The sequence below is a fragment of the Aythya fuligula genome, chromosome 13 (genome assembly GCF_009819795.1).
Source record: "Aythya fuligula isolate bAytFul2 chromosome 13, bAytFul2.pri, whole genome shotgun sequence".
Lineage (NCBI taxonomy): Eukaryota > Metazoa > Chordata > Aves > Anseriformes > Anatidae > Aythya > Aythya fuligula.
Genome location: NC_045571.1, coordinates 8,115,167 through 8,140,596, shown reverse-complemented (window position 1 = coordinate 8,140,596; position 25,430 = coordinate 8,115,167). Strand labels below are relative to the sequence as shown.

The 25,430-nt window shown below is 36.8% G+C and overlaps 1 protein-coding gene across 2 annotated transcripts in view; it reads left to right on the top strand.

The window, feature by feature from the left end:
* Positions 1 to 25,427, top strand: part of MTM1 (myotubularin 1) — a 38,291-nt gene extending 12,864 nt beyond the window's left edge. The window contains exons 5-16 of one of the 2 annotated variants that reach the window (XM_032196167.1): positions 377 to 471; positions 1,497 to 1,607; positions 2,528 to 2,629; positions 8,675 to 8,758; positions 9,984 to 10,133; positions 11,947 to 12,135; positions 15,430 to 15,615; positions 16,193 to 16,399; positions 19,329 to 19,421; positions 20,269 to 20,382; positions 20,727 to 20,903; positions 22,152 to 25,427. In XM_032196167.1, the coding sequence (XP_032052058.1) occupies positions 377 to 471; positions 1,497 to 1,607; positions 2,528 to 2,629; positions 8,675 to 8,758; positions 9,984 to 10,133; positions 11,947 to 12,135; positions 15,430 to 15,615; positions 16,193 to 16,399; positions 19,329 to 19,421; positions 20,269 to 20,382; positions 20,727 to 20,903; positions 22,152 to 22,316 (1,673 nt within the window). In that variant the 3' untranslated portion in view covers positions 22,317 to 25,427. Of the gene's footprint in view, positions 1 to 376; positions 472 to 1,496; positions 1,608 to 2,527; positions 2,630 to 8,674; positions 8,759 to 9,983; positions 10,134 to 11,946; positions 12,136 to 15,429; positions 15,616 to 16,192; positions 16,400 to 19,328; positions 19,422 to 20,268; positions 20,383 to 20,726; positions 20,904 to 22,148 lie in introns of both variants that reach the window. The other variant, XM_032196166.1, reaches the window with a different exon arrangement.
* The last annotated feature ends 3 nt before the right edge of the window (positions 25,428 to 25,430 follow it).

Here is a 25,430-nt window from a genome sequence, read left to right as displayed (position 1 = left end):
TGGGATAGTGAATAGACTAGTTCAGTAATCACAGGGAGGACTTAAATCTAGTCAGTGTTCTATGTCCTGCCCTCTCCTGCACTGTGCCAAGAAAGAGGAAAAATGCAAACGTAACTGGGGAAGGCTAGTGGAATCTGCCGAAGAAATTCAGGCAAGCTTAGTGTAAAAAAATATATATATATATAAAAAAAAAAATTCACATTTTCTTAATAATTCAAATGGATAAAATTTAGATTTATTGCTTTAATTCATTCAGCTTTCTTTAGAGTGGCTCTCATGAGTGCAGCTGTCTTTATTTTACTGCTGCTTAATTGATGTTTTCCATAGCTTTGATTTTTCTTCTCCCAATGCTTAAGAAATGCTGCATTTCTTACAGACAAGGATGTTATTTACATGTGTCCGTTTAATGGCCCTGTTAAAGGAAGAGTATACATCACAAACTACAGGCTGTACCTGAGAAGTCTGGAAAACGTGAGTAATATGCCACAAATAGTTCCAAGGGATGCAGGAGCCTTAAGCCCTCTGTTCTTCAACCCTGCTGCCTTCACTTTATTTTGCGGGCAGTTCATTTGTTTTTAGCTTTTGTGCATGCATGCTTGTGGAATGGCACGGGAGGCTTTTTACTTGAAATGATCTGTAACATTTGTAGTAACCATATCTTAATAGTTTAATGGCTAAACAGTAATTGCCTTTGTGCCATTGAGAAATCCTTGCAAAAATGGAAGCTCCTTGAAGTTGAACGTGCTGTAAATGCGTGCTTTTTTCCTCCAGTAGAGCTACAGTTTAATAGCTTATCCTGGACTGATGATACCTTTACCTTCTGTCTGTTGGAGCTTTTTTGGTAGCTCTTCTCTTCACATTTATAGTGTGATAGAACAAAATCAGCAACTAATGATGTGCAAATAGTTCTTGAAATGGCTATCAGTAAGTCAAGATTTTGACTGTCCTTGCTGTTCGAAAAGAAAAATACTTCAATTAATAGAATATCACATGGGTGGTGATAGCAGTGTTCAGTAAGCAGCAACATAAAAGAAAATAGAATGTACTTATCTGTTTGCATCTTTTTTTTTTTTTTTTTTTTTTTTTTTTTTACTAAGGTTCTAGGATTATTGAAGTGAGGTCATTCTGGTTGCAACTAACTTTTTAGTGATATTTTTCATTTTGTTCTGTTTTATTCTTTATGTCAATAAAGTAGTCACAGCTAGCAGAAGAAATCAGAAGTATGCAATGGACAAGATAGCAACAACAGGGTGTTGCCATCTTTTTTCCTGCATGTTCAGTCTTATGGCATGAAATATTTTCTTGGCCTATACAATTGGGTGATTTTCAAGGAATGTACAGACTTTGTGAAGTGTTGGGAGGGGGCGCTTGATCAAACCCAGAAACCCACTTCTTGCTTTCTCTATGTATTTCATTCTGTTGTGGTATGCATAAGAATACTTCCCCTGAGTTGTCTTCTCTGGTTAATCCTCTTCTTACCCTGAATTTCATTGCAGGATCCTGTTGTGGTATTGGATGTTCCATTGGGTGTAATATCAAGGATTGAAAAAATGGGAGGAGCTTCAAGCAGAGGAGAGAATTCCTATGGATTAGATATAACGTGTAAAGTAAGACCTTTCAATAACTCATTAGGAAATGAAATCTACAGGTTTCCTTTCTCAGTGCTTGCCTACTTACCGGAAGGAAAACCATGTAATGCTCACAGCTGAATTTAAAAAGATTTTTGGAAGTGGTCAGGGAAACACTTTTGTATGAAAGGCTACTTACTGTTGTCTCTGTGTGAGGAGAGGGATTGGTTATCTCTTTGTAACTGCTCATTGACAAGAGATTTTTCACAGTGGTATTGTTTTAAGGCGTTGTTCCTCTATCACTTCATTATTTAATTAATTCTAAAAGTGATTTCTTTTATAAAACAAAAATATTTGAAGAACAACTCAAATAGGTTTTGTAAGCTGGAAAGGCATTGAAACACGTAACAGCTGTCTTTCCTTAGTCTCTCAAAAAATTGTGTTGCCATGAATAACTATGGTCACAGGGGAATTCCCAGTGGATAATCTAGGATCCTGTATTTGACTCATTAATAGAATATGTATGCACACTTTGTTCTCAGTAGTTCATGTGCAGATTGCTTATTCCTGAAGTTAGTGATGAGAAAACAGCTAGGGACAATGTAGTCTGGTGCTACAGATCAGTGGCAAATTTTCACTTGAAAAACATAGGGCAAATCCCGTCCTGTACTCATTCAGTAGCCTATGAGACTTGGTGAATTGGATACAGGCACTTCTGGTGGCTTTATGCCAAAGCAGTGTTTGCACCACACGGAATGTGGTGCTGCATTACTGGTAGAATTCTTAATTCTTAATTCTTCTATTGTGTGATATAAGAAAGAAAACTGAACATTCACAACTGTTTGAGGTGTGTTGCAAGTTGATCATAAATCATGTTTAGTATATAATACAGCATTTGTACATCAGAAAAAAGTACCTTACTGCTTTGGTTCACTTAAAGCACAATGCCTTTGTTTTAGGATATGAGAAATTTACGGTTTGCATTAAAGCAAGAAGGGCACAGTAGAAGAGATATATTTGAAGTCCTCACAAAACATGCTTTTCCCCAGTCCCATAACCTGGTAAGTTTGTCATTTATATTACTGAGTCATTTTAATGCAGAATTCTTGCCAATTAGCTTTAAGTGTTTGACCTACTAATGGACATCATGGCTGCTTAAAAAGAGTAACAACAGATTTCTTGTGTCAGTATAAACTACGGAGAATTGTTGCTTTTTTGTGCTCTTAGAACACTTATATCTATGTATTTGTAAAATTACGGATGCTTTATTCTATGCTTCAAGTAAACTGCTGAGCACCTCTGGTCTGTACAGATATCATTGCTTAAAGGAGTGCAAGTTATCCTTCTTCATTAGGAAGTGTAATAGTACATGCCTTGCTTGACTTCTCGAAAACACTGAACTCTTGGGCAGTCTCAAAGGCAATGATTAATGTGAATCACAGCTATACTTCAGGAGAAGACAACACTTGTTTTATCTGTAGTTATTGGTGAATGATATCAGACAGCTAATGCAGTAATGAAATTGCACAGACTTATTGAGGGTAAAATTAAAACAAAACCAAACACATCCTATGGAAGGAATTGAGTTGAACTTTAAAATGAGCTAAGCAACTGCATGATATTTTTGGTGTGCTTTCAGTATATTTCAGCCAGTAATTTAAACTGATCCTGCCAAAAGTGAGTGTTTCTGCATGGTTGTGAGTTTCTGAGGCTGTAGGGTGAACCAGCTAGGGAACTGAAATGGATGAAAGCTAAGTAAGGAGAAAAAAAAAAAAAAAACTTTACCCTGAGTCATTTCCTCAGTCTGGTTAGCTCTAGCCTGAGTATGGGGGTGGAGGGCGAGGACATCTGTGGATGCTCCTTGCAGATGGATGTGAATGAACATGAAAATGTTCTGCCTCTTACTGTGGCTGTTTTAAAACAAGGTTTTGCTGGCTGAGTATGAGAGTATGTCTGGGCTGTGCGTGACACTAACACTTAGTGGCCAGCAGCCAGCAGGGAGATCTTTTTAAAAGATAGTGCTGTGGCTTGGACCAGATGATCCTAGAGGTCTTTTCCAACCTAAATAATTCTATGATTCAGATGACAACTGGGTGAAGATGGCAGCTCTCTGCTTCTGAAATGCTGCAGTCTTGCTGTTCTCTGGTCGTCTTCGTTCTGCCTTCTAGCCACGTGGTTGGTTCTTCCTCTCATGCCAAACTGCCAGTTGTATAATCACAAAGTAAGCCAGCGTAGCTCACTTACCCAGAACAAAATGTTCTGTTTTCTGAGTTAGCTTTGTGCCATTTTTAATAATTTGACGAGACCTGGTTTGTAATTAGTACATGTCAGAACCAGTGCAAGAGAAGGGCACAAGTGATACAGGGTGCAGGCAGGAGAAAAAAAGAGAAGACATCCTGTTTTTTTTAGCAGTGTTAGCTGGCAACCTAGCAGTTTAGCTGGTAATTTTGCTCAGACCACATTGTGGAACTGCACCCTGGGTCTTTGAGTGGTTCAGCAGCACTCATGCTCTGCAGTGGAAAGAAGGTGTCATCAGGACAGTAAAGATTAATATTGCTTCTGTTTTCTTTGTGGTATCCCATTCTCAGACAAATGGTAGGTAAATACAGCCTGAGATGTTATTTCTGAATGGAGTGTGCTTAATTTCAAGATTTTTCTCCAGAATCATCAGACCACCAGTGCCTGAGAACCTAGAATAAATACTAAGCCTGTTCTCAACCATTCATCAGTCTCAACATTGTCTTTTGTGCTTATTTGTCTGAAGCTAGTTCTTGGCTCTCTCCAGTTTTGGCATAGGTCAGGTTCAGATCTCCCAGAGTCACTAACAAAATCTAGTAGCTCATCTGACTGACAGTTTAGCTGCTATGGGACAAACATGCTGTTTATGATCTTCTCTTGCATTTGTAATAGGATGCTAATTGGAAATCTATGCTGAAATAGAGTTTTTAAACATGAAAAGAAACACAAGCCAACCTTATGTATTTGTAGTACTCCACAAAAGATGAGATATTTAGTCTGCAGTTTAGTTTCTGAACAGCGGCTGCTTCACTTCCTCTTAGCCTGATACTTATGTCATCTTTTTTATAAGATTATTCACCACCGTAGTACTTGCATGATACGTATTTATTTCTAACCACTGTAGTTGTGTGGGAGAGACAGTGGTAGTCATGCTGTCTGACTTCCACCTCTCTCACTCCTGCTATAGCTGGTTATCCTGGTAATTTAAAGTATCTGGGAGTCAGATCCTGCCACTGTTGCTGTTGGATCTGCGAGGATGATTTTAGATAGCAGTGAGACCTGGTATAGGGGCCTATCTGATGGAGCACATGCAAAAAATACCTTGACTCGAGGCTTTGTTCTGAATAACGTCTGCCAGTCTCAGTGCAATAATGGTAAACTTAGCATTTTCAGAAATTATTAGATGCTAGTTTTGTAAATACCACATCATCTGATTTCTGTTTTCAGATGAACAGGTAAGATGTAGCTGGCTGAGTTGTAGTAATAGTGTTAAAAGTCAAGAATAATGACATCTTTATTTTCAGGCACACTGAGGAATGTCAGCCTCTTCACTGAGTAAAAGTGTCATGATTTATGATGTATAAAAAGTATAAGCCAGTAAGTTAGAAATAGGGAAAAAAACTTACGCTTTTCATGTTTAACTCCAATTCTAGCTTTGTTACTTTCTTCTCTTGTAATGTATAAAGTCAAAAAAGAACACTTTAATAAATTGTTATATATTTATGTACTGAAATTCTATAAATATGTAACTATTTGTAGACTGCCTGCCAAACTGTCTTGTCAGATTGTAGCTGCTCTTTCCTTTATCTCACAGAACTACTTAGTGTTGTGAGTAACCAGTATATCGTGTTATTTTTTTTGTGAGCAAAATGGTAATGATGAAGTTGAATCTTGAAAGCAAGTACTTGGTCTGTAGGAGGACTGAAAAAGAGGCTGTGTGTGTTGAAACTGCAGCTTAGCACCTGCAAGGAAGTAAACAGAATTACTTGCACAGTGAAGCATAAAAAGTAGTTTACCAAAAATGTTACAAGATTGGAAGCCTTTTTTTTAAAGTGAAGTGTTTTCTGCTTTTAGACCATGGATCTGCAACAAAATCCCTAATTTCATTATATGCAAAGAGATTTTAGTGTGCTTTTGCAAAATCTTAATGAAGATTTTGTTCTTATGAAGAATTTTGTTCTAATGAAGAATTGTTCTTACTAGCTACAGGTATTGATAAGTCATAAGCCTTACATCCCACAGTTTTTTGGAGCAGTTATTTAATATGCTCTTACTTCCTATGTCTTTAATACTTGCTTCAATTTCTTTCCATTTACCATGATAGCTGAAAAAAATGAAACTGATCTCTTCTGTGCAATGAGTAAGACTTTGTAGTAACCAGATTAAGTGTATAGAACACAATGTACACATAGTGTATACAGTTTTTGTTGTAATAGTCAACTCTTGCAGAAGAAATAATTTTATTCTTTAGTATCTTTAGATACTGTTCTGATTTTAAGTGCTGTTCTTGTTGGATTTACTTATTCAAGAGTTCTCTCTCAGAACGGCTTCTATAAAAATCTGAGCACAAGCTTTGTTCCACTTTCATGTCCATTGTAGTGTTCTCTTATTTGTTAGACTTCAGATTTTTGATGTGATGCACACTACTGATTTATTTTTATTTCTTTCTTGAGCAACAGAGGAAGAATTTGTATTACCTGGAACGTCAGCAGAACTTACAGAGCTTAATTGTCAAATTTAATAGTTGTGGGTTTTGTGGCTCTGAAAGGTTTTGTGGTAGATGTGCTGTAACGTTGCTGTAGCTAAGTGCTTTAAATGACATGTGTTGTACATAGTAGGACAGCGTTGTCTTGGAAAGGATTCTGTCCATCCCCTTCTCATGCATTGTAAACTTAACTCTGTCTTTTTGAAGGTGAACAGAAGGTTAAATTTTCCTTCTGACTTCTTGTGGGCTACTTTGTGGGTGAGGTGAGCAGCATGTCTCTGGCTTGTTTATTTCTAGTTTGGAGCAGCACATTCTTGATTTTTCTGTAAAATCCATATAAAAGGTATGCATTTATGTATTGTTTTTGCCACTGATGAAGCTGGGTAATTTATAAATCATCACTAGGAAACTAGCAGTGAGTAGCAACTTAAATAACATACTGATGGCTTTGAGACATGTTTAAAGTGTTGTGTTATTATTCCAGTGTTTCTGAATCCTAAGGTTCTCCTTTATCTGTTTGGTTTCTTGGTGGATTCTTAGCATAGTTTGCTATCTGGGATATAGCAAATTCCTTTGGGGAGGAAAGGAATTTTTTTGCATGTAGCTGTTTATTAATAGCTGAGCAAATCACTTTCATCTACAGTTGTAGATAGTGAGATTCCTGGTTTGCAGTTTAAAAAAAATGCATTTTTTTCTGCTTACTTTCTGATACTTGCATATATTTCTAGTGGAATGTTTTTTTGTGATGCAGTTGATATCTGCCTCTCTCCTATTTCCTTTCTTTGTCTCTACTTCCAGCCCACCTGATAGCAGTCTCCTTAACCAAGAGTGTAATATTCACTTACACAGAAGGCTTAACCATTTAAAAAGAGGAAAACATCCAGAATATACAACTTGGGAATGCTTTGTTTGCTTTTAGGACCTTGCTATAAAATACTGATTTCATTTAAAATTCTAAAACTAGTGGGGAAAAATCTCCTGTGTGTGCAGTAACTTCCTTTTGAAATGCTTGCTGATTTGAGATACGTGAGGAAAAGCCTTCCTTTCAGAGGGATTCAGTTTTGTATTTTGATTGATGCTGCTTGCTGTTTAAACCATTCTAACTTACTAGGCTAACCAGAACTGTCTTCAGTCATTGCTGCTGCCTTCATAAGATGTAAAGAAACTTCCATCTGTGCTTACGGTGCGTTCATGAAGCATTGCTTTACCTCTAGATGTAATCACAGCACACTAAAACCATGTTTTTTCACCCCTTTTGCCAAGTTTTTTCCATTTCTGATTTGTTCAGGTCCATTCCTGTGTAAACGATGGTTTTGGGATGTTATGTTTAACATTCGGTTTCTTCTGTTAATATCTCTGAGTAGCTAGGAGACCTTCAGCTTTGTTGATGCAAGTGAGCCATGAAAGCTCTTGAATGCTCTCTGTTCTGACTGCTGCTGCTCCGTTAGCTCAGCGCAGCAAATTCCCTTCTGTTGTGTTTTGAAACAACTTAGTTTCATGCTCCAGTTGGCATCCAAAGAATTCATAAGCCACCAAAATCAATTTTCTCAATGAGGCAGATTCTTAAAATAAACATTGTTTTGGCTTTCATGATAAACTGTAAAAACAAACCAAGCAAGAAAAGGTTAGCTGGGCAGTACAGCTCACTTGGAATGGGCTGGAAGGAGAAGGAAAAACAAGCTAAAAGGTATGAGGAAGTTGTTAGTCCTCTGTGAGGATGCTGTGTTTTATAAATAAGTTTCAAGAGTGGGTAATAGAGCAAGAGAAAAGCAAATAGTATAACCCACCAATGACATATTTTGTTTCATTTTCACTGGCCTCTTTTCAGTCTTCATGGAGTTTTACAGTAAAGCAGACTTCTGTTAGTAAGGAGCAATTGGAGAGGGGATGCAGAAAGAAGGCTGCTTCCTAATGGTAGAGAATAGTGATTAAAACTTTTTTATGCTTCCAATTTAGTGTCTAACATTTTGAGCAGTATTTGCAGCTGTACCTATTGGAGAAATTTTGGTGAGAAGACAACAGTTTGTTTAGTGAGGATTAAATACAGGAACTGATATAAATTGTTTTAAAACACTTCACTCTCCTGACAGTGAACTAAAAAAATCCCACAGTTTAAGCTTTGTAATTTTTATGCGTCTTTATCACTTCTTGTTCTAAATATTGCCACGCTTTCATTATTTCATTAATGCGTGTGTATTGTTTATAAACCTTACTTTTTGCTTTATGATCTCGTATCAGGTTTAAATGGGATGGAGTGGGGTTGGTATGAATGTCGGTCCTGTTTTGTGGTAGGCACTGGGGTGTAACTGACGATGAGTAATGAGCCTTCATATTTGCCACCTTCGGTCAGTTTGCTGTAATAAGCTTCTCCTACATCCTACAGCTTTTTTTTGCTTTTGCAAATGAAGAAAAGTTTTCAGAGAATGGCTGGATGGTGTACAATCCAATGTCCGAATACAGGAGACAGGTAAGTTATTAAAGCTGCAGCTGTGTGGTGCTTTCCTGGAGTTATTTTTTTGTACGTATCACTTGTCAGCTGTTCTGGGAGGGTGGAGGGGAGCTGAGAACTGGAGAAGATAGAAATGCAACTTAAAGGAGGTAAGGAAACAAAGCACTGGAAGAGTTTTGTGTTTTAACAACAGCATCAAAAAGTCACAGGAAGGTAGTCCTTGCTCTTTGAAGGAAGTTTTTAATACCAATTACAGTGTGTCACTGTTAAGTGGGTGGTGGTGGTGGAGAATGTGACAAATACGCAACAACAGTGTCCTAAATATAGATTTCACTTAGTCTGATTCTTCAGGAAGTTTAATAATAATACAAATAAAGACTTACTTCAGAAATAGAATTACTTTATATGTTATTTATATGTTAATCAGTTTTCTCTTTAGATGATTGTGGAAAAATGTTAATGAAAGGGGATAACATTATTTAATTTTAACATTTCTTACTATTAGACAAATTGTTTTTGCTTTAAATACTACAGTTAGAACGTTCTTCCTTTTTTCCCCTCTGTAACTTGTAATGGACTGAAGTGTATCCAGACTTCCACATGATCCATTTGGTTCAAGGTAGAGGCCCCAAACCCTCCAAAAAGTAAAATGCAAACACCCGCACAAACGCCATTGTATGTGGAGAGCTTATCAGTCTTGCTCAATTTCCTGACTGCTGTTTTTGAAATACTTTACTGAGCAGACTGCAACCAGAAGTTTGTTAGTGGAAAGGCTGTCTTGAATTTTTATTTTTATTTTTTTTAATTGAAGGCAGCATCAGACTACAAGGAAGAAAGGTTGAGATCAGACTTCCTCCCCCTCTTTTCAGGGCTGTAATCTCTTTTGAGCAGGCGAAATGGAAAGGCAGTGCTTTGAGGGAGGAGAGAGAAATTTTCTTTCCCTAGTTCCTTGACTGAAGAAATGCTTCTACTAGTTTAGATATTGTTTTGAAAGTTGTGAGGACAGAATTGTGCATGTGAAGAGTATACGTGAAATATATGTAGCTAAGACCAAATCCATCAGCAGTGGGCTGTTTTCTGTGGTCTTGTAATTTTTTTCTTCTATTGTTTTGAAATACTACTGTAGTTAGGTTAAGTTGGTAGCTTGTTGCCACCATGTGGCCGTAATATCATGTAAAATTTGAGAACAGAATTGCTGGTTGTACAGGCGAAATATGTTGAAAAACTTTGTGTTGCCTTTTAGGGACTGCCTAATGAACGGTGGCGAGTGACTTTTATTAATGAGCATTACGGACTGTGCGACACATATCCATCACTCTTAGTAGTGCCATATAACGCAACAGATGATGATCTGAAGAAAGTTGCTGCCTTTAGGTCTCGAAATAGAATTCCGGTGAGTACTGCTGATGAAAGTTGTCTTAGGCTGTAGCTAGTTTTGTTTCCAAACAACTTTTTGCTGAACATGACACAGAGGATGCCTTTTTTGTGGAAATGGTTACAGCAAAGTTGTTTTGACTGGCTGAATTTTTTTGTCTATTTAAAACTAGTGTGATGGCCAAGCCTCATTTCCTACAACAATTATGCATTCCAACTTTGTTGGTTTTGACTTGACTTTTCTAGTAACAACTGCCAGCATTGCAGATTCCCTTCTCTTAATGAAGTATGAGCCTAGGACTGCCATCTGTACGAGCTTATTGACTATTGTTGCATGCACGTAAGAAGTGATAGTAAGTGTTATGCTTCTCATGTGTAAGCGAACTGAATGGCATTTTAAACGTAGTTCCAATGATCTCTCCTAAAACAAAATTTTGTGCATAGTCGCCATAGTGAATTCTTGGGATATTTAGTCTATACAATTTTAAATCGGGCTGTGGAATTTAAGATAAACCCATTTGACTCTCTGGGTATGTTTCTCTAACTACAATTCTTTGAGGTAAGAGAATTTTTATGTAGCAGCTCTTTACAGCACTGTAGAAAATACTATTTTGTAGTACAATACAATCTCTTATCTGATGTTTCAACTTGGCGAACTTGCAGAAGGTGTTAGATACTTAGCCAGTATCAGAAAGCTGCCTTGCATCTCAGCTAATATCAAACAGATGGGAAATTCAAAATGATAAATGTTTATTAGATGGTATTCACTGACAGCCTAGGATTATAGTCATATATTTACTGTATATACACACGTATATGTGTGATATATAATACACATATAGGTTAAATATATATGGGAAACTACTCTTCATTTTTTTTATATGTAGTGTGTGTGTTTGGATGGTTCTTATAACCAATCTGTATCTTCTCTATTATCTCAAAATGCATGGCAGATTTTTTCTACAGCCTGTAAAGTGACAGTAATTTCCTTGGTAATAATAATTTTATTCTTGACAAGAAATAACCAATCCTATTCACCCTCACACAGACAAATTCTGTTTCTAGACATACAACTAAGGTTAGTATTTCAGGAGTGAATACTTCTGGAAGATTTTTTTTGACCTCTGATGTTCTTTCTCCATGTAACTCACAACTTTCTCAAGCTGTGTGAGAATATTCTATCTTCAGAGTTAACCAGGATAAACTATTACCTGCTTCTTAGGGTGCAGATCTTTAATTTCTTGCATGGCAATCTGTCCTCAGGGCAGCTCTAGCTCAGAAAAACAGTAAATGCAGTAGATGTTTTGCCCCAGTACCTCCTAATTGTAAAGAGGGCTGAGGAACAAAATCCACTTCAAGAGAAAGGGAAGCATTCAGGCTACTGCAGAAAGGTTAAACTTTTCTTCCTTATGCAAAAAAAAAAAAAAGTGTGTGTAGGGTTTCCTGTAGCATTGGAACATATTAGTCGTAGTAGCTACAATGAGTTCATTCTGAATTGTTTCTTCGTTTCAGCAGGCATTGCTGTGTTTTTTTCCAGTTTGCTTTTCAGAACCATTTGTGCAACTTAAGACTTGCAGGAAAAATGAAATACACTGGATTCTTCAAGCACATGTAATTTCAGTAAGAGTTAAGTATGTAAGAGAAAGAACCTTCAGAGATTATTAAATATTATGAAAATAAGTAGGAAGAATTTGAGATGTTTGGGAACTAATCTTTTAAGAAATAAAATTCAAGTGTTAATTTTCCTATTATCTATTTTAAAGAATGTAACTTTTAAGTTGCAGCTTTTAATAAAATGTATTTCTTCCATTGTGTTTTTGGCATGTGACTAGGTCCTGTCATGGATTCATCCGGAGAATCAAGCTGTTATTATGCGCTGCAGCCAGCCCCTGGTTGGAATGAGTGGGAAGCGGAACAAAGACGATGAAAGATATCTTGATATCATCAGGGAGGCTAATGGACAAATCTCAAAACTGACCATCTACGATGCTAGGCCCAATGTCAATGCAGTTGCAAACAAGGTAAATTGATGCTTACTTGTTGTTTGTGAAGGGGAGTGTGGTGAGGACTTAGAATTTGAAGTTTTCTTTGAGGAGGTTTCTCAGAACTGTAAAAACAATGCTATAGGTAAATTTACTTAAATATGTATATTTACCTGATCAAATAATGGCTACCAAGGCCATGGAAGAACATGCATACCTAAAGTAGGTTATAAGCAGGGTTTTAGGATCATATGTGGACTTGAAGACACCCTTTACCCTGTCACACAGATCTTAGTGTGTGGCTGAAATCAGGTACGATTACTCTGTAGAGAGTGTTTTCATCCAAGTGAGGTAGACACGGGCAAAGCTGTAGAGTGTGTCCTCTTGTTGGAATGATGGAGCATTTGGGTGCAAGCCATGGCTCTGCTTTCCTGGAAAAGCTGTGCATAAAGCCAAGTTCACTGATAAGGAAAACCAAACACAGGATGCTTAACTATTATGTGAACCACTTCAGTCCTATGCAGACATCCAGTAAATAAAGAGAAAATGACAATTAATTTAATGACAATGACAAAATGACCCTTACTTTAACTTATGGGCTTACAATCTAAAGAGTATAGGCATAGCCATGGATATGAGAGAATGGTACATAGCCATGTACCAGCTTCTCTCCCTGTGTCTAGGATAGTCCCTTGCCCACTGAACTTGTGGCACAAGTGAAGTGAGCAAGCTCTTCTGTACTTAGGTGAAGTTGTGAGTCTGTGCAGCAAAGAGCACGAGAGAGGTGAACTCAAGAGGGCTTGAGATCTTAGCAAAATGATGTGTACTTACCTGGGGAAAAAGGAATTCTAGCTTCTGAATATTTTTTTTGGCATAAAATACTAATTTAGTGGAATGAATCCTCTCCAGTGTTTGTGCTGAAAGAAATAGGAAATGATAAAGCTTGTTTGCTTCTAGGAGGTTTGCATGCAACATAAACATTAAGTTGCTTCAGAATTCAAGTGCACCTGTGATGTTAGGGTTTAGCTCTCTAACTTAAACACACGTCTATACCTTTACAATGCCTTCTCTGTAATAGAGAACACAGTTTATTGAGTAAGTAATAAGGCTTGTTTTATCTCTGAAAGAACGTATGGTGTACTCTGTCCCAGGGGATGTTTAGCTAGGTCTTAATCTGATGGATTGTATTTTGAGGGTATACCTCCATTGCTTGAGTTTTTCTCTACGAATTACATTATATCCTCTCTCTATACAGTGAATTTTTATGGGTGAACAAAACACCACATTTTTGTTACAGATGTGTAATCCATCTGTTTGCCTTGTGGAAGGAATGTCAGTTCTTACAATTAATTTTTTCCTCAGTTCTTAGGCAAACTGCAATATTTACCATAGATGTTTCAAAGGTGCATTATGGCCAAACTTTGTACGTGCACGCATCTTACTGAAGATGTGTGCACAGTTTTCAGCTTCTTTGACAGACTGCATTTCACTCACATGTTTTAATTAACTCCTGATATGTGAGTATGAAACATTAAATCTTAAAATCTGTAGGGCACGTTTCTGGATCTGAGAAACAGTGACTTAAAGTGCAAGGCAATGCTGATCTGGAAAAAAAAATATTTCTTGAATAGCTGTGAAGGTTAGCATGAGCAAAATGGGGCTGCACTACTCACACATTTCAGTGTTCTCAGGACTTTGGACAAGACCACTCCATCAGGAGGAGCTGCTGCAGCCTAAAATTGCTAAAATTGCAATCGTTCCTTACCAGGGCTTCAGAATACTCAAAGGAAAGTGAAAAATACAGTCATTACTGCCTTTAGCAGAAAGCCTGGCAGCCCTGAGAATATCCCCACTTGTGAGGAAGGAGGTGGAGAGTGTAGAATAGAGATGTGGTGCTACTGTATAGAAATATAAGTGGCACCAACAGGAAAAGGTTATACCGTACTTCAGGTTGTCTTCTGATATGTAGTTGGTGGCTGTAACATCTTAGAGAGACAGGAATTATTTATCACAACGCATGGCATGGCATGTTTTTCCTGTCTGTAGGAAATGCTGGGATTTTGCAGCTAGCTTCAGAAAACCTCATCAGTGGTATTGTCCTAAAATACATGTGGTTTTTGTCTTTCCTCCCTTGTGAGCAGGCACATGCTCTGCTATCCTCCTCGGGTAGCAATGAAATGCTCAGAGAGCGCAGCAGTAGAGTAGACTCTCTTTTTAATTTCTTAATGATCCAATATTTAGTCTTCAACAATAAAAATTAATGTTATGAAAGTTACTTTAAAGTATATATAAAGCTTCCATAAATATTTTTACTAGTTTAAGAATTCTAGTGTTGACCTTTAAGAAGTTAATTCTTAAGTTTAGCTTGTATTTAACCTTAACTAAATTCTTAAATGTAATTCTACTTGGCCAAACATTTCACTGCTTTTATCTATTTAAATATCAGTTCAATTTTAGCAGTACATAACTAGGCAGCTTAAGCCCAAGAAAGATTTTTTGATAGCGAGTTTGCATTGGTAAATGCGAAATTTACTCTGGTTTAAATTAATGGTGTACAGAAATAGACACATCCTTTTGACTGCATTTCTGTCTAATTAGTATAAAAACAAACAAATGAGCAATTTTATTTCCAGAAAGTGCTGATCTAGTATGTTACAAGTAATTGCTGTTTTGTGTGATGTACTCTACATTTTAATTTAACCTTCGTAATTTGCCTGGAAAGTTGATTCCTTTTGTATTCAGAATTATAAGCTTGCTTAATCCCTGGTGGGAAAAGTGAAAAGAAATAAAGTAAAAATATTGACAATGTAATGTCAGACAAGGAAAAACTGTTTACCACCATTAAATCTCTAAAGAAATAAGGAAGGTACAAATGTCCTTTGATTTTTCAAAGCGTCCTGTCCTAACTGATACATGTTAGTGCACTGTCCCTTACCTAGCTGGTTCAATCCTATTCAGAGGCTTCCAGGCCCAACAGTGCAAACAGCCTTTTTAGTGTAAATTTAAAATAATTCATTTCCCTTTTTAGGGTGACTCCCTGATGTATTGGAAGGAACTAGGCTAGCTGGATCAACCTGAATGTCTTTCTGGCCCTCTGCTATATTTAATATACTTTGTCTTTTTGGATGAACGGAAGCTTCTGAGTATTTATTTTCTGCAGTGTTTGCTCCTCCAAAGCTTTCATCTATTTTAAACAAGCGAGCAACAAACACAGTTAAATTATACTTTTTCTCGTTAGGCAACATAAATTGTCAGTCTGTTCTCCCTCTTTTTTAAATGATGATACAACAATGTACATAGGACTACAGTTAATTCTACGTCTCTTGTTTGTAGGCGACTGGGGGAGGATATGAAAGTGAAGATGCATATCCCAATGCAGAACTCTTCTTCTTGGACATTCACAATATTCATGTCATGCGGGAGTCTTTGAAGAAGCTGAAGGACATTGTTTATCCTAATGTGGAAGAATCACACTGGTTGTCAAGTCTGGAATCAACCCATTGGTTAGAACATATAAAGGTAATTTTTTAATACTTATTAAAAATTGTAATTTACTGTTTGACCTTTGAACATTTTGTATCAAGTACAGCTGTACAAAAGTATTGGAGTATTATGCAATGAATCCTACTTAATATTTTCATTTTAAGTTAATATTTGGAAAATAAGCCTATTAGGCGGGTAAAAGTGCCTTTTTCTAACAACTGAGATGCTTTGGTAATTTAGTCCAAAGAAAAGAACCAAATGAAATACAGAAATTTTAGAGAGTAATTCCTATGATAAATCCTCTTTTTCTTTTAAAAAAGGAGCTTATGTTCTTCAGTTTATCAAGGTTACTGTTTTCTGCCCCATTTTTTAAGAATTTGCTGTGAGATGAATTAGATCTTACTAAGGGATTAGGGAACCAATCTGTTCCTCTATTTTTATACAAGAAATTTACTTGATCTCCTACAAGATTCTTTTCCAATTAATTATGCCATGCTCTGTAGGTCTTTTAATGGAAGCAGTATCAGTTTAGATGCTCTGTAGATACAACAAAATCAATTTATTTTTGTTAGAATGATAACACTAATCTCCTTTATTTTTTGGTGCCTGTTAGCTTGTCTTGACAGGAGCTATTCAAGTGGCAGACAAGGTATCCTCAGGAAGGAGCTCTGTGCTGGTTCACTGCAGTGATGGCTGGGACCGGACAGCACAGCTAACATCGCTGGCTATGCTGATGCTAGACAGCTACTACAGAACAATTGAAGGCTTTGAAGTTCTGGTGCAGAAAGAGTGGATAAGCTTTGGACACAAATTTGCCTCGGTAAGAACTGGAAGATAATTGTGAGGGCTATGCTACGTTGATGTTACAAAACATTTCTAGTGTTAAATTCCTCATTGCGACGAGGTCTGAAAATTCTTCTTGCTGTTTTGGAATTCGGACATAAAACGTTGCTAGGTAAACCTGAGCAGAGTGGTTTTTGTTTTGGGCCTGTTTGGTTTTAATTATCCGTGTTCAGTACAGCCTTTTAAAAATGCAGAATTGCTAGTATAACTGGTGATTGAGCAGAGAAAATGAGAAGGCAGAAGAATGATGGCTTCCCAGGCTTTTCAGAAAAAGATCAAATAAGGTTGGAACATAAGGTTTTTCTTTCTTCCCCTATTCCTGCTTTCCCTACATTTGTACTGTTGTAAATGTCACGGGAGGCAGATGAACAAGTCTGAGCAACGTTTCGAGTGATATTTGGAATGCTGCTTCTCAAATGTTCTAGAACTTGTCATAATAGGTCTCAAAGGGCTGTCACTGGTAACGCCAACTCTAGTTCTGTTCAGGCTTCTTCTAGATGCTTAGAAGGTTAAGGGGAAATTGTAGTCTTTAATATCCTGCTCACGTGTAATGCATCTTCAAGAGAAGTTACTTAACAGACAGTTTTGTCCCCTGTGGAATATTTTAAAGCTGTTATTTGGTATTCCTAAAATCAGGAAGACGGGCAATCTGAAAAATGAAAAAATGGAAAAGTATACCTATGGGCGTATTTCATGCTGATTTTATGGTTGGAGGAGTGTCTCAGTCATTTGGAAATCCCATGTGTTGCTGTTCAGCATGAATCACTTCAGCTTGCCATCTTTGATCTGACATTCAAAAGGTGCTGTGAGCCTTAGGAGATTTGCATTTTGACTGTTAAGAATATCGGCTTTAGTCCATATTTCTGAGTCCCTACCTGGAGTCTTCTAGTACTGATGTTGTATAAACCTTTCACATATTCTGTGTTGGTGTAGCCACAGGAAGACACTGGTTTGCCTTTTTTATTCCAGTTGTATTTTATTAATTTTAAAAACATTAGTCATAATGCAGATAAAGTTAGGTTGTATCACTTGGAGACCGGTAGCCTAATGATGATTCAACACAGCTTAAAAAAGAGATCTTTATGTCCTTCATTATGAATAAACTTGAATCATCTGGAGGTTTCTTTACTAAACCATTAATTTGAGTTTCAGTAATTAGAGAAGTCTTTTCCTTTTGACAGGAAATGTTTTTCTTCTACTAGTGAAGTAGGTCTTTTAGACCCCTTCCAGGTGACCAGCTCAGTCCACCGGGTCATCTCTGACAATGTGGCAGCAGTAAGGGTGATTTTAATAGCTTGCCTTTGCTTAAAATACTGCCTTATTTTCTCAACTCACTCACTGAAGTAATACTCATTGGAAGTGGTTGAAGCCGCTCTCCTTTAAATGTGCTGTTTTCTGAGAGGACTGTATAGTTTGACTTGATGGGTTGTTTAGTGTATAGTGAACATGCTTGCTCTCTGGAGTGTCTGTAGAATAAAAATAATGCAACCAGAAAATATTTTGATTGTACATGCTCTGCACTTCAGTGCCTTAACCAAGGTAGCTGATAGAAGCTTCATATTTTCAGGTTATTGGAGTTGCAATTTGGATGTTTTTAAGATTAAACAAACAAACCTACAGAGTATATCCTGACTACTTAGTAGTTCCTGACAGTGTTTTATATTTAATGAAGCACTTAAGTAGTTCTGTGGAAGAAGAATCCTCTACCCCAGCTTTTCTGTGTATAGTGAGCTTACTGCCGTATCCAGATGGCAAAATAGCTTGCTATGTGCAGTGTCATTGTTCTAATAATTCTGTTATAAGAAATGGGACAGGGAAATAATTACAAATGGGAAGATACTCAGGCGTATGCAAATCCTTAATAAGATCCTACAGCTGCTAACCACAGTGGAAGTGGAAGGACTTTCCTTTCCGAACACATGCACGACCTGCAGATAGATCCCACCTATTTTAAACAGAAAACCTGTGAGCAGCGTGGCCGACTTGTTTTGCCTGTAGAGCTATTCTGGTAATTTACTGCTGTTGACTAAATTTAGCCGCAATCCCTCACTTCCCTCCGTTTTCTGCCATTCAGGTCTATTATTTTAAGTTATCTTGCAAATCATTATATAAATCATTATGTGTTACAGAGAAGTGTAATGGCTTCATCATTTGTCACGTCCTTAAGACATTCTGCCTGCTATCTTACAGGCAGATAGACATCTTGGCTGAACATACATGCTCTCCCTTTGTCTCCTCCAGGCAAATATGTTCAAGTAGAATTACAGGATTTAATAATATCTGTTTTCCTTGAATCTCTTATCTGTTTTCAGCTATCAAATGTGAAAAGGAAGGAAATAGCTTTTACCAAACATACTTTCTCTATCTGCGGGGAGAATTCCTTTGATTGTTACTGTGGTCTCCTTTTCAGAATAAGGTGGCTCACCCAAACTTGTACAATGCACGTTAATCTGTCAAGAACACAAACATTTATTTGAGCTCAGTCATGTTCCCTGTATCTCAGGGTGTATCTTCAGGTTCAAGCATGAAGGTGGGGAGAGAAGAAAATCTGTGCAGATAGCTTCATGGTACAGGTTCTCTAGTGGCTTAAGTTACAAAAGAAGACAAAGTGTATAGCTTGGCTTTTGATAAATGTATTATGGAAATATAGTTCGAAATGTTTTATTTGCAATATAATGGATGCTTTAACAATTGTGTTTTTCTGTTACATAGAACTTGGGCTTTTAATAAAAGGACTTCTTTGGAATAGCTCTCCTTCATGGTACAATAAGTGTAGTTTTGAAATTGTAAGAATAGGTTGTTCTGTTACAGAAGTGGTTATATTCTAATGCAAAATAAGAAACAGTGTCTATCAGCCATAAAATGGACTGTTTTCGTTAACAGGAGGTTGTATTGCTTCGTTTCAGAGAATAGGCCATGGTGATAAAAACCATGCTGATGCAGACAGATCGCCCATCTTTCTCCAGTTTATTGATTGTGTGTGGCAGATGTCTAAACAGGTATGTTATGTCATTCTTCAGAAAGTAACACTGTTAAGAGGTTACTAAATTCAAAACCTAGGTCTTAAAAATAAAATAAAATAAAATAAAAAGGTATTTCAAGAGAACAGAATACCTCTCTGCTCTGATGCTGTAGAAACAAATATATTTACTTTCAAGCCATACTAGCTCTCTTGCCTATTTCTAAAAGTGCTATCCAACAAGCAGTAGTTATGTTGCTTAATACAGGGCATTCAGGGATAGCATGTATTGGAGATGGGCTTGTTGGAGGCACATTGAGAGATGTGACCTGGCGGAAAGCTTTTACAAAAACTGCAATCAGCTAGCTTAGCAGGGTCTGTGTTTCACTTCACTTTTTTGTGAAGCTGTTCTTTGAAATACCTAGACAGTGGTGTTTTGTCAAAGCTTGGGAGGTGTTGCGTGTTGTGATTTAAACATATCTTCAGTAAGTAATGAAACAAACTTGGTCTGAACAGAATTAGGAGGCCAAGAATTAGGAGCTAAACCCTTATTTTCTTACATGGTGCCGTGCTATAAAGAGGGCACTATGGATATCTCTCTCTACTACAAACATAACAGTAACCATTCAGTATTGTATTCTCCTTAGCAAATAACGATTAATTGGAGTGTTTTGAGGGTATAGTTCTTTTTAATGGCTAGTTTGAGGAGATGGAACACCTTATGACTTCTGGACTCTTATTCTGCTATGAAATATACGGAAGTATTAGGTTAAAAATATTTTGAAATGTTTTCTGGCTTCTTGATGCCTTTTGTAGTCTCTTAACCAGGGCATGTTCATCTCTCTGGTTTTGCAATACAAAGAACAAATTTGCCTTTTCTGTTTTAGTTTCCTACAGCCTTCGAATTCAATGAGCAGTTCTTGATTACAATCCTGGATCACTTGTACAGTTGCCGGTTTGGTACTTTCTTGTACAACAGCGAGTCTGTTAGAGAAAAAGAGGTCAGTCAAACCACTGTTCAATTGTACTCCTATCTCAGTGCTAGATGATTACAAAAAGTTCTGATTGTGTTGTATTTACTACATTCCTTGTATGACAGTGTTCTTGAACTGGCTTTATTCTCATGGTAGAATAGTTGGTGAATTCCTTGTTTTTTCTAGCTTAAAGACTATACAGTTGCTAAAATACTTGTCAAAAACTGTTTTAGGAATATTTCTAATACAGTAACTTCTACAATTCTAAGTAAATCAGGAGTGTATTATTGTTAGAATGTAACCGTGGCTTCTGTGATGGGTTTCCTGATTCTGTGCAAATATTAACAGTTCCTATTTCAATTTCATTTCAGAAAGTGACTGAAAAAACATTGTCGTTATGGTCTTTGATAAACAGCGAAAAATCTAAATACACCAATCCTTTTTATAGTAAAGAGCTAAATCGAGCTCTCTATCCAGTAGCCAGTATGCGTCACCTTGAGCTCTGGGTCAATTACTACATTAGATGGAACCCAAGAATTCGGCAACAAGTAAGTAAATTGTCTAAAATGTACAAAATGCTTGGAGACGTTGGAAATTAGTTTTTTGTGTCTCGATTAATTTGCAGAAGAGTATCTGTAATCTGTTCATTTTTTAAATATTACATTTGTAAGAACAGAAGGAAAAAAATGAAAATGATTAAGTTTTTGGTTTTGACATCACCCAACTTCTCATAACACAAAGCTTATTTCACTGCATAGTGTAAGTCATCCTCTAACTCTTTGGAGCCTGTTTTCTTGGGGGCGGGGTTGAGAGAGCATTTTTAAGGGCTGTGGATATTACTAGAGGGTGAATGACAATGCTTAGAAGTAGTGCTTACTGAACCCTGGGGAGTTAGAGCACTGGCATCACAAGCACGCTTCACTGCATTTGCATTGTCTTTCTCTTTTTTTTTTCTGGGAGAGCATGCAAAGTCCTTTACAAATTGAGATGAACTATTCGGTTCCTCTTTTGGAACTGCTATTTCTGTTGATTGTTTATAGTAAATTCTTCCTGTTTGTTGTTGTTGTGGTTTTTTGTTTGGTTGGTTGTTTTTTTGCTAAAGCTTTGACCCAACATTTACATTGTTTAAATACTGAAGGAAGGCTGTTAAGTATACTAGTGAATCAGATTGAAAATCCAGGAACACTTTTATCAAACTATACATAATTTATTTCTGCACTTCTAATGTTTGATATCTGAATGCTCAATTTTTGTTACATTTGTGCTAAAAATCTAGGCAATATGGCATGTAAATATAGTGTACAGAGACTTATTTGTCCTGCTTAACAAGCTGTGTAGTTTTGAGGAGGAGAAAACAGAGGAGCAATTTCTTTGACAGAAGCAGTGTTCACAATCCAGATTCTGGAATGAATCAGGAGTTTTCAAGCAATGCAGTTCTTCTTTCTGCAGCTGATCTCCTATATTATTTACAGTACTCTAGAAGCTGTAAGGAAGCCAGACAATATGCTATATCTTCTTGCAAGTATGTCACCAGTTTTAATTTGAAGTTCTCATTTTAAGGCTTCTGTTGCTTGCTGTGAAAGATGAAGGCATTTCGTAAAAGATGAATCCAAAAATATCGCTTAAAGTGAGGATACTTAGGGTACGCAAACTAGCTGTAGTAAATCCACTTTAAAGTGGTCTTCGCCATTATTCAGGAAAAAATTTTGGCAGGAGTTTCTTATTAGATATGCACGCCCTTGTGATAACATCCTGTGCTAAGTGATAAAGGACTAATACAGATCTCTTTCCAGCAGCCAAATCCAGTGGAGCAGCGTTACATGGAGCTCCTTGCATTACGGGATGATTATATGAGGAGACTTGAAGAGCTACAGATCACAAATAATTCTAAGATATCCAACTCATCAGCCTCATCAACATCTCCCTCACAAATGGTGTCCCAAGTACAAACGCATTTTTGAAGAAAAAGTTGGCTTCTTTCTCTATTCTAATAGCAAGTGGTGCTTACTATAGATCTATAGTATAAAGAAGAATATTTTAATGCCTTACATTAGACTGTCCTAACACAAAGTATTTTAGACTGTCTTCATTTGAGGAGGACTTCAAAACAGATGAAACCAACTCTTCATTTATGTGCCTTTCAGAACCTGTGGAGTGGGAACATGAATAATCAGCTTCTAGTTACGGAATGCTTTGAGTTATTTTGGAAAGCCTGGTACAATTGAATTGAAATTGATTGATTGTTTTCATAAGAATGCTTTAATTTATTACATTGTAGGTTGTGTTCCTGTGAGGGAATTCATGCTCAGTCTGGGTTGTGAATAAAATACATGAACGTCAATAGGAATATTCACATTGTGTAAAATTAGGTATGTGTGTATTCCTGTTAGGAATAGGCCTATGGACTTCATGAGGCAAAAATAAATCACATTGTAAGATTTCAGAGAAATGTTGAAATTTTCTGGTTACCTGAGAATTCCAAATTTTCCTGTTCCAAAATAAGTGAAAATCTGGAAGGAATTTCTCTGATAACTTCTCTTTCATAACTAAATTGTTAAAATAGCCCAGTAGATACCAAAATAAAATAAAAATCTATTTTTTATTGTAACTTTTTTGAACAAATGACAATTGTACTGGATTCTGGGAAGTCCTTTTTTGGTTAGCTGTTGAACATTTCAGTATATTACAAATTATCACTGTTGGCTTTTTGGATTAATACAGAATAAAATGCTTCTAAAGAAGGTTGATAAAATTAAAAACATACCCACAGGGACATTGCTTAAATATCCAGCAATAGCCATTGTATTAAACCATGAGTATGTCTTATAAAAAAAAAAAAAATAATGTGCCTGTTTAGAGGAGCTTTTATACCAAAGTAGGCAAAAAAAAAAGAAATCAGTTACGAATACTGTTGAAAACTTGTAAATTTCTAGTTTACTGTTTAATGTATATTTAACTTCTGTTTAATGAATTTATTCTTAAATATTTAAGGGATTTCAGTATATGAGATTGCATATAGTGTGTGCACTTATATTGAACCTTCCAGTGAGTTCTAGTTTGAAGTCTTCATTTCAGAGGCTTTTTTTAAACCTTTAATTTGTTTTTTGTTTTTTGTTTTTTTTTTTCAGGTATTTTTTAATAGTTGCAAGCATTTCTTATGACAGCACAGACCTTGCTACTTGATACTTAGGATTTTGCATATTCTCAGAAGTTTAATGATATGCAGGCAAACTTTGCAATTCAGAATCTGTTGAGGACTGATACTGTTATTTTTAAGGAGTTGTTTTGATGCTTGAGACTTCTATCACTGTAAATTATTGTACATGTGAGTTTTGATCTGCAGGATATAATAGTATTATATATAAATTAAGTTGTGTAAGTATACATAATATAGTTTTAGAAATTCTGCAAGTTTATAAAGTGTAAATATTTTGCATATGAAAAGTAAATTTAAATCTATAGTTCCATAAAGTAAGTCAAAGTTTAGAGGACATCTGAATATTTTTAGAAACAGTATTTTTTTTCAAAGAAATAAAAGTATACCGCATCTTGATTTGATTCAGTATATACACTGAGTTGCACTATTTTTTTCAGGGAAGCTCAGAGCATACTGCATGTGTGTTCTAAATACACGTGATTTCTATGACTTACTTTTGTCCTCTAAATTTCATTCTCCCTTCAATGTTTTTTCAATATGTTTCCAAAATGACATTTAATTCCACGATCCTCAAATCGTGGCTTGTTGAGGTAAATAAGATGCATTGCTTCAGATGAAGGAGGATACTCAATTGATCGTGATATACTTATGTTTTGAAAACTATGCATACTCTGGTATATTTGCCTTCTATTTGCGGTTTATAAAGTTTATAAGTTGTGGAGTTTTAAAGTTTCTAAACATATACAAGTTTATTAGAGTATTTAAAGTTTGTGTTTGAATTGAATGCATTGGTGACATCTGAGCAGTGTGGAGGAGTTCAGAAAATATAATAGTTTTTACTGTGTAAACACTACATGTTAACCTATTGCATTTGGGGAAGTGTAATATAATGGAAAGGATCTTTTTGCACTTAGCTCATTACATATATTCCATTCTTCATGTTACTGCTGCGGCTGAATGCCATTCTTTGGAACTCTCTAGCGTAATAGCTGTGTGCGGGCTTGACTTTTTTCAAGCCAGCAAGTAAGATACTTGGATTTAATTCTATTTTGTGATGGCAATATCAAGTAGACAAATGTAGGGATGTTTTTAATCCAATGCTTTCTGGAAAATACTACTTTAGAGTTATTGTGAATGTAGGCATACAAACTGATCAATGTTAATAGGAAGCTTTACATCTTTCCATTTAAAGGAGTGATTTGGGCTGTCGTTCTGCAATGCACTGCGAGGCAATACACTGTATCCGTACAATAGCTCCCCACTCAGTCCCCATCCTCTCTTCTCAGCTGTGTGGGTTTTGCATAGCAGCTTCAGAAATAACTGAAGTTAACATGTTACTGTAGCCGTGGTAGTCAGGAACAAAATAGAGAAAGTTTTGGAGGTGGTGAGTAAGAATTAGGCACTGAGTGCCTTTTTCAGGAGAGGAGAAAAATGCAGGGCTGAGCTGTAAAACCAACAGCTATAAACACCTGACAGCCCGTGTGGAACATCAGTCTCAGAGCTGTATTTTAGTGGTGGCTTTTTCATTTTTATTTTTGTATTCTTTCTTCCATGGACCTGAGCGGTTAACCATTTTTGTACCGGGCTTCCCTTCCAGAGGAAGCTGCTGCTGAACGCCTTCGGTCTTTGCTGTTTGCCTTATCCCTCCCAGCACCGCTGTTGGGGTGCACCCTAGAAACCATTTGCATACTACCTCCTTCCGATGTATGTTTAAACTCTGCCTTCAGCTCTCTTTTTGTTCCGTTCTGTCTCATTTGCGTCTAGCATTGTGTCCCCCAGAAGGCAGCTCTGTGTGCCCAGCCAGCCTTCTGAGGTGCCCTCCTTGCCTAACACCCTCAGCTGGCCGGAGAGAGGGGGCTTGCGAGCCATGTACGCGTGTGAAGGAGAACCCAATAAAGCTCTCACTTTGAACCCAGCC